At 36.7% G+C, this 9,987-nt stretch overlaps 1 protein-coding gene across 1 annotated transcript; it reads left to right on the top strand.

Moving 5' to 3' along the window:
- Nucleotides 1-8,646: 8,646 nt before the first annotated feature.
- On the top strand, nt 8,647-9,706 carry LOC116254425 (receptor-like protein kinase THESEUS 1). The gene is made up of 2 exons (XM_050077933.1): nt 8,647-9,648; nt 9,698-9,706. The coding sequence occupies exons 1-2, from the start codon at nt 8,647-8,649 to the stop codon at nt 9,704-9,706; spliced, it is 1,011 nt and encodes a 336-aa protein (XP_049933890.1).
- The last annotated feature ends 281 nt before the right edge of the window (nt 9,707-9,987 follow it).

Below are 9,987 nucleotides of genomic sequence, written 5' to 3'. Positions count from 1 at the left end.
CAAAGCTTCCAAAATGGACTCCTGGAGCACCAAATGCCCATTGCATCAAAGAAAACTGAGAAAAAAAATGATAACTTGGATTCAAGCTTAACCCACTGCACTAAGGAGATCTGCCCTGGATCCGGATTTGAGTACATATCCGGATCAGATATCACCTTGCCATATCCGACCCGTTCGCCGTCTTGAAGAAGCCGTTGCTTCCCTTTCTACAAGTCACTTCAGAAAAAGCAAAAAGTCGCCGCTTGATTTTGAACTTGGATCGGCCGAACTTTAGGCTTTTCCATAAAAGCTAAAAAAAGATCCACTTTATTTATCTAAAATTCAAAATTTCTTTTACCTAATAGAATTAAAGCACAAAGCGACCCCTCGGGATCCGCATTTTAATTGTTGGAAATTTTCATTAGGAGTCCAAAATTTTCTAACAAAAAGCATCCGAAGCTCTACTTCCCACTTGAGTCTTGAGAACTGAGAAGAGTCAGGAGATCCCCTATTAAGCCCTCCGCCCTGTCAAAAAATCTAACAGTAACAAAACTTTTATATAAAAGCAAGCAGTTTGCGAAATAAGGATAAAATTTGCCACTGCGGAGGAAATTTTCTGTGTTGAATCTGTTCCGGGTCGGGTCTTCGTAGTTTGTGCGGAAGAATCCAAGCTTAGCTTTTAAGAAGATCTGGTTCTGCAGCCCATTGCAGGCATATCTTGGACAGTCCAAAGCAGATCTCAAAATATGGTGAGATTGTTTGATCATAATAAAGTATTTCATGAATCTCTTAAAGAATGGAGCAGTTTCATGAAACAACAGTTGTTACCGTGCGCTATGAATTTGCCTTTTTTTTTTTTTGGAGTAAGTTGGTAAGACAATAACAGATTATTACTGTTGCAAAACAGCCGTTAATAGTAGTTTTTATTGCTTTACAAACTAAAACAATTTTTGGGTGTTCTTAGTTTTGATTTATGATGTATTCATCTCATTTGTAGATTTAGCTGACCCGGATCCGATCCATTTGCACCTTTGTTCTAAATGACTTGGGGTTGATCTAAGGGCCATTCTAGCTCATGTGCCCTAGCGAGCTAAAGAAAGTTTACTTTAATGTTTTTTTTAAATGTTTATTTTACTAAAACCACCTTTTAAGCATAAAATTCTGAAGACCATACCTTCATGTCTTCAAGGTTCAGGTCTAAATAGACTAGGGTACAAAAAAAAAAAGAAAACAAGAACAAAAATGGTAGTTAAATTCTTTGCGAATATCTGGCTTGGCCGTTTAGACTTGGGAGAACTTCATTTCTTTGTTGGCATAAAGACAAAAATGGTAGATAGTGGTCGTATGCTTTTATAAGTATAGACTTATAAATTAGTCTGAGCACCGGGCCGGGTACCCATACCTGGCTCGACTCGGGCCCGAAAATTGGCATCAAGCCAGCTCAGCTCGGGTAGGCACTACTCGGTCTGATAGCTTATATCTAATATTATATATATATAATTATATGTATTTTATTATGATTAATTATATTTATATATTATTTTAGATTAATAATAATATTATTTTTTAACTGTTAATAGGGGTTGACTCGAGCGTGACTTCTATATAATATAGACATGTTGGAGACAGGACAAATTCAACACCCATGACAGACTCACCTTCTTCATCAGTTCATAGTGGAGCTAACTTTCAAAACCTAACTCCATACCAAAGCGTCATTACAGCCCGCCAATATTTCATGCTTATGACAAGTCTAGACTTTTCCTGTGTAAACAACCTATAGATGCATGGATTTTGAGATAGGGCTAGTAGTCAAATTCAAATTGCACTCTTGTTGAGTGAGCGGGAAGAGTATTTCGTCGTAACAAGAAAGCAAACAGTCCCCGAAGGCAGCAAACTTGGTTTTGGTGTTTTAGCTTACATTTTTTACTTTGCTTTAATTTGCATATCAATGCACTCATTTTACGGCACAGAAAGTTGACATCTTAAAAACTTAAAAGCTTTAATTTGCATATCAATGCACTCATTTTACGGCACAGAAAGTTGACATCTTAAAAACTTAAAACAGAGATCAGCTGCCTACCAGCCTCCATACCATCCGCAGTGCCAATCCCCTGGCATGTACCAAAGTTACTCTTAATATTGCTGCCTACAGTTACTCTTAATATTGCTTAATGGTGATAAATGGTGGTACGAACCATTTGGGTACACCGCCAAATGGAGAGAGAGTCTAGAATAGCATCGATCTTAGCCTGAACAATGAGACAGAAATTTATAGGGAGGCTTCAAGGGTGGAGATAGGAGATCGAAAATTATGGTTAAAGGGCACTTGTTATAAAATTTTAAAATTTCAAGAATAATATGCAAACAAAAAAAAAAAAAACCATAAAAATATCACTATGAAAATAAACATTTTTTTTGTTGGTTTGAACGAGCAGTTTCCCATAGCTCCATCCACCCCTATAGACATCCCATGAAAATGAAACATAGGTAAGAAAGAGAGTGACTTTCTACCGTGGACATAAGTCTATACGGGACTGAATCACATAAAAATAAACTTTACAGTAGGGTTTCATGGTAAGTTGGAAAATTTCATGGCAAATAAGTCGGAACATTTTTAAGAAACATACATGAAATTCATATATTTATATGGTAGGGTTTTTTAACCATCTATATAAGTTCTGAAAACTCACCACATTGTTACAGGTGTGGGCAGTTGTCCACACGAGTCTCTTAAAAGTTTTTAAATTTTAAATAAAAATTTTAAATATTTATTTTTAAATATATATAAGTTCCCCACAAGATTAGAGTATTATTTTTTTGGTTCTACTACTGCCCAATAAATAAATAAAAAACAATCATACAAAAGTAAAAAAGACAATTGCTGCAGCGTATCTAGTTAATTCTGCTCTGGATCTCAATTTAATCAAACATTTGAACTAAAATCTGTTTTTTTTTCACCTCTTCTAAATGGGTTTCATTTCTATGTGGAGAAATATAATATAAAAAGCTCTAAATTAAGTAAGAGAGAGTACTGATCATGGTTTCGATGCCATAACTGTACTCAGTAGGCCTAGTAGGTCCATGTTCGGGTTTAGATCAAGCCCAAAGTATGCCTTTGAAATGATTGATGTAATGGACTGTCATAAAAGATCTGACTCGAAATCATACACCCACATTGTAGCTTATCATATAGTTTTGTTGCTTTAGACAACAGTATGCGTGACAGAAGAGTCATCTTTTTTACTTTTATGAGAGAGAGAGCGAGACACCCTGCCTCAGACATGCTGCTACGAGATATTATGTTTCACAAAATCCTTTCTAATTCCACTCTTACAGCTATATTTGACGGTTTTGGATCTCAGGTCTGAGGTACCACAGATTTTAAAACCATGGATCTGTGGTCAGACCCCTCCACTTGGATTACAAGTCCGTGGTTTTCACAAGGTAACATAGATTTGAAATCCTCAGTTGAGAAACCTATTCTTTGTTTAAGCTGTTGACTTAACCTAATATGGATTTAAAATCAGCCTTGGGTCTCAGATCCAAATGCTACCAAACCTTAAGGTGAGTAGATATTCGTTTCTCCTGTTTAATTTATGAGGTGTACTTTTGAGCCGACATCTTCAAAAATATACTTCTAAGACGTTTTGTCTGCTCCTTCAAACAAGTTTTTATTTGGTCAAATACCTTATAACCTTATGTGGATTTCGTTTTTCAAGGTAACTTTAAGATGATTGATTATATTTAAGGTTGAAGAGTTTTTAATGCCTTCTATAAGGTCATTTCCACCTGAAATTAGGGCTTATGGGCATTTTCCTTGGTCTAATGATTGTTTAAATTTCCAATACCCACTTTAATTATCAAGACACAAACCACAAGTAACAATCACGTTCCCAGCAGTAACACAGATAAGGCAGCATCATTCATTCATGCATTTGATCCGAAGCAAAGGACAAGGCAAAAAGGAAAGGTTGAGAATTTGTGAGGAATTTGAATATAAAAGACCAACTTATGGTTCTTCCAATTCCTCTTTCTCATGCTACACCTACAACTTTACCAATTCACACAATTTTATCTTTGTACTGAAGAGGTTGGGTGGAGGCTTGGGCTGGGAGGTGGGAAACCCCACTCACCCAAAACAACTTTATTTTTGTATTTATGTTTTCTTATAAGAGGCTCACAATTGAAAATAAAACTAACAAAATTTGTTTCAAGAAGTTCATCCAAGCGCTACCTAAAAGTTTGTAATATGTGAGATGAAGGACCGAGGGCAATATTTCCTACAAATGACCTAGAGTTAAGGGGTTTTCTTTTATATATATATATATATATATATATATATATATATATATATATATATATATATATATATATATATAGAGAGAGAGAGAGAGAGAGAGAGAGAGAGAGAAACATTAAAAAAAATGAACATTTTTTTTATGTAATATTAGTTCACATATTTTCCTCTTTGTTTTTCTTGTCAGCCATTCATCATAATGTTTAAGTGAGCTTGTAACTCTGAGCTTGATCATTCAGTTACTATATATTTATATATATAACACTCGGATCCATGCATTGAACACTACACATATAATATAAATGAAGTCCTTTAGCTTCACAGAGAAATTCGGACCAAATAAGAACGCACTTGCATGATCTGTTGAGTACTATTTTGGGGTTAGTTTATGCGCCTTCGGTATCTTAAAAGCCTAAGTTTCGTGTATAGAAACCAAGTGAACAGCTGACAGCCACGAGGCTCACGGAAATCTATAAATGATTCTAAAAACACGTCTGGACCCAGCTTTAATATATAGTATCATCAATTCGGCCATAAGAAATATGAATAGAGACTTGTTTTTTAATCAATGAACGTTAGAGATGCAATCCGTAATGCTTTACTTCCATCTCATCTAATATAAGTCAAGATGAATATGCGATTTGGATTTGGAATTGTTTTTCCTTCCTCCCCATCTAATCAAACACAAGCTGCTCTGTTATTGCCCAATTTTTTCTTGTCTCCATTTGTATAGCATGTTTTCCTCTTTTTTACGACTGTTTTGAAGTTGTTGGATTTATTTGTTTGTTGCCTCCTTCTGGCCGGATAAGATTATCTCTAAATTTGGAGTGGCATCAGCCTTAGTTTGACTATAGATGGGAAGAGAGACACCTCTTGTACAATCACATTCCTTAGTAGAAACTATAACCTTAAGATATTTCATGGCTCATATGTCTTATTCATAAAACTGTGGCTTAGTTACCCTTTCCATTAAACCTTCTTCCATTGGTAAACTAGCTCATTTAATTGCGCAAGCCACAAGCACTCCAAAATCACAGACTTTCATTCATTTTAAAATCCAAGACATTTTACTACATTAAAATGTTCACCATATATCAAAAAAAAAAAAGCAAGTAGTCAATAATCAACTGTTAACAACTCTATTAGATTAATAAGATGGGACAGTGATCCTGGGCAGCTTTCATTGGAACTGTTTACAACTCCATTGGCTTAAGAATCTATTGTAATTTCTTTACATATTCTACTTTTTTCTTAAATATGATTCTTGAATATGCTATGCATAACAAACAAAGCTAGTAGAAATTGCTAACAAAAACTTAATTAAGAAAACAAGCTGCTAGGACACGTAGAGAAATGGAAACAAGTTCCTAGAAAGGGGTGTATTTAGGCGGCATGGTGATCCACTCCAAAGGGGTTATAATGTGTTGTGAAACCCTTTGTCGCTGTCACGACCCATTATACGGGAGATCGTAAATTTTTTATATGGTCAACAAATTTTCAATTTGACCATGAAGTAGTGTCCCTAATTTTGTGGGGCTATTCCATGTAATTGGACATAAGTTCACCTAAGTAGCAATATTAAATTAACATTTCAAGGAGTCATGAGCCACAGATGTCCTAAAGCATGCTCTGTGAACCCCATGGATGGGAGGCACAAAAAGAGGAGGAGATGGAAAGGTGGCGGCTATGGAATCTCTTTAGAGTAATGAAAAAATAACCACTCACCCTAAAATAAAAGGAAGTTCTTGGAAAGTGAAAGCTTGATGTCTAAGCAGGCAGATTTCTTCCCACCTCGGAACCAAACAATTGGTTGCAGAGATAAAATTGTTTATGGATACTTATATCATCGGTTACCTAAGAAAACCAGCTAACATCTTTCAATACTGAACATGGTGTGTGGTGTATTGATTTTCTTAGCTTTATGTATAAGTTAGGGTTAGGTTTACGTGACACTTGGTTGTAGGTGAGTGGCATCTTATACTATAAAAGTAGTATATGGTAAGAACTAGCGGATATACGTTAGGAGTTAGTCCTACTTGAGTACCAGCCACCAAGTTATATCTCCCCATAAATCTGCATATATTTACGTTACCTTTTTACCTTAATTTTGTTATATGTTTTCGGCCTTGATGGCATAGAGAGCACATTTAAATTTTAATATTCTTTACAACATACCAAATGCTTTATAATCATTAGTTACAACCTGGCTTAGTATTATTAACCAATCTAATATGTAAAATTAACCAAAATGCGCGAATGTAAATTTTGCCTTTCCGTGCATGTTGAGTGCTAATGGAAATGAGCTCTCTTACATTTTGGGTATAATTGTAATTTCATGTCAGCTGAGCTGACCATAGGAATTTGGTGACCTTGTTGAATATTAACTGTGAAAATGATATTTTAACTGTATAGAAGGAGAGAAGGTAGGGAGTTTTGTATAAAAATACACATATAATTTTGTTTTTAGGGCATTAAACTATTGGCAGTTTTCCTTTTCCAAACTTGGGCACCTCTTATACCAGTGTAAACTACATAGATTAGGTTTGTACTGGATCTTACTGTATTTGAATATTCTTATCAAAACTGAAATATTAATTTTTGAATCCAAATTGAATTCTGAACCTAAAAAGATCAATCTGCTGTTGTCAAATCCAAAAAAGCTGTATAGGAGATAAACACATTTGATCTGACAAGAAAAGTAGCAAAAAATCATGCATTTTACACGTAAAAGTTCACCTACGGATTGAATTTTGATCTACATACAAACTGCATCCAATTTTCACGAGTAATGCGAATCCAATCTGACCCCAAATTGGATCCAGCTTCTCAAATCCAAATGCAAATGGCAAAATGCCAACAGGAGTTTTTAGATGAAAACCAATCCATTTGTAACCTTTGCCTAAAACTTGCTTACAAGAAGATGAGATTTCAGATTCCAACTTCCACCCACCTCCTTAGCCAGAAGACTTCTGTTGATCCATCACTATCACAGGGGGTACGCTGTTTGGATATTTTCCAAGGAAACCATCAGTATCAAGTATATAAGTTTAACCAATTAGAGCATGAAAAATAAAAGAATATGATCGTCAAGTAGGGGGCAGGCCATGGGTGGTAGGCCATTCTCATGATGTATCCACTAGGTGGAATTAGCAAAAGGTTGGGGTTTTCGAAGCCTCAAATGTCTTACTCTTCTAAGATAAACAACTAATACAAACAAAAGAATAATGAGTGCTGAAAATTTAACAGTATCTGAATTGATTTAGACAAATGTAGTTTTGGATCAGTCCACAATCGACAAATACAGATCTAGACAAATGTGGATTTTGTCTGTGTTTGGAGCCACGCTCGGCCGTAGAGCATGGCTAAGAGAATGAGGATGAATCTCACTTCTATACTATGTGACTGGTGAAGATAGTAATAGTCTGAAGGAAATTGAAGCCTGTTCTTCCAACTCACATGACCATTGCACATAGAAAATTTTTTTCTAGATGAGATTGCATATCAATGACACGATTCATATATACTGTCTTCAAGAGGTTTGAGCAGGTTCACATGCATTGGACTCACTTGTTTGATGGTGTTGGCCTATTTACTAGATGGAGCTGGAAAGCTAATGCAGTTTTCCATTGGCAATCAATTCAAACAGAGCATGTTAAGGCATATTTAGGAATGAAAAGCCTTACCTACATTAATCTCCATCACTACATCAGGTGATGGTTTGGGATGTTGGATTTGAAGGCATGCTTAGATGACACAACCAACTAGCAATAGAAATAGGATAACTGACCCAAATGATACTCCAACGATGATCGCTTCATGCTTTTGCAGGCCTCCTTATCTCCTCTGCCATCAAGAGAAAAGGTCAGGTTGTGACTGCCTCCTTGCTCTTACCCTACCTTTTCTTGGACCTTTCCCTCCTTTTCTTCTCTCCCACTCAGCTCTTCAATCCTGCTTTCAGAAATTCTGGTTGGTAGAATAAACTTCGGTTTTTAGTGGCTTTCACATGCTGAAAATGGGTAATGGCCTTCAGATGTGAAAATGGGTTCTCTTGTTTCTCTCGTCTACTCCTTTGAAGATGGGACCTTTTGTGGCAATTAAGTTTGGGTTTTGTTATCGATCTTGGGTGCTGTTCATGTAGCTTTCAAGTTTCTGGCTGTTGGTTCTCTTCTCTATTTCCTCTATTTGGTCTGCTTTTGATTTAGCATAAAGTGGTATATCCTTCTCTGACCAAACTTGGGGTTTTATATAGAATTTACCATATAGGAACTTGTCTTTGGGTACCAAGGATCAGGAACTTTGTGCAAAACTTAGTCCTTTCGATCCAGAAGCTTGTTCTTAGCTCAAGATACCAACTTCTGTTCATCAAAATGGAGAAATGCGTTCTTCTGGCTATATTTATGTTGGCTACTGCCTTTACGCCGGTGGACAATTACCTTTTTGACTGTGGATCTTCCACGAATACCACCATTGACGGCTGCAATTTCATCGGCGACAATCCCGGCTCCTCGTTTTCTGTTTCGACAGGCAAGAACATTCTTGGCACCACAAGTTCCAGCCCAGTTGCTCCTGTCGCCGGATCGGCACTCTACCGGACGGCACGCATCTTCACCAGTAAGTCGTCTTATACATTTCCAATCAAGAGCAAAGGACGGCATTGGGTTCGTCTCCATTTCTTCCCCTTCACTTATCAGACGTATGATCTTACAACTGCAAGCTTTGATGTTCAGACACAAGATACTGTTCTTCTTAGCAATTTCCGGGTTCAAAATACCTCTTCTCCAGTGTTTATGGAATATTCAGTTGTTGTAAATTCAGACAGTCCGGTTTTGAGTTTCGTTCCTTTGGATAATTCGGTAGCATTTGTTAATGCAATCGAAGTTGTTTCGCTTCCCCCCGGACTCATTTCAGACGATGCCCTGACTTTGAATCCCTTGAATTCCTACAACGGACTTGCATCTGTAGCTTTATTGACGTCATTCAGACTGAATATGGGTGGTCCTGTAGTTAGTCCAGCCACTGACTCGCTTCAAAGAACATGGGCATCTGATCAGGACTTTTTGCTTCACAAAAATGCTGCTATTAACGTTACAACAAGTCAGATACTTACATATCATACGGGAGGTGCCACTCCAGACACTGCACCAGCCATTGTGTACACTACTGCTCAAATGATGAGTCCACAAAACTCTGCAACAAACTTGTTTAACATAACATGGCAGTTTTCATTGGATTTTAGCTACTCTTACTTAGTCCGAATGCACTTTTGTGACATAACTAGCAAGGCGTTGGGGCAGCTCATATTCAATGTTTACATTGGAAGCTCTCTTGCAGCCTCTGATCTGGATCTATCTGCTCAAACACAGTCCTTGGTAACCCCTCGTTATTTTGACTTTGTTCTACCTGCCACTTCTGGTCTAGGCATCCTGACTGTCTCTGTTGGGCCCTCTGGTGTGGCAGCTGTTTCACAAAAATTATTTTTTAATAATAAAATAATTTTACATTGTAAAATAGTTTTTTATAATATAAAAATTATTTTTTAATAATAAAATACATATTATTAAATTTTAAAAAATAAAAAAAATATTTTTCAATATATAGCGGGCCGGATCGGGCCGGCCGACCGGGGCCGCACCACCGGGTCTACCTTACGAAGAAGATCAGCACTCAAGAACTTTTGAAGAAATTTTATTCGAAGGCTTAGAAGACGG

Source organism: Nymphaea colorata, chromosome 5 (genome assembly GCF_008831285.2).
Source record: "Nymphaea colorata isolate Beijing-Zhang1983 chromosome 5, ASM883128v2, whole genome shotgun sequence".
In the NCBI taxonomy this organism is placed as follows: Eukaryota; Viridiplantae; Streptophyta; class Magnoliopsida; order Nymphaeales; family Nymphaeaceae; genus Nymphaea; species Nymphaea colorata.
Note: the sequence above shows the minus strand (reverse complement) of the source record. Positions and strands in the feature narration are given on the sequence as shown.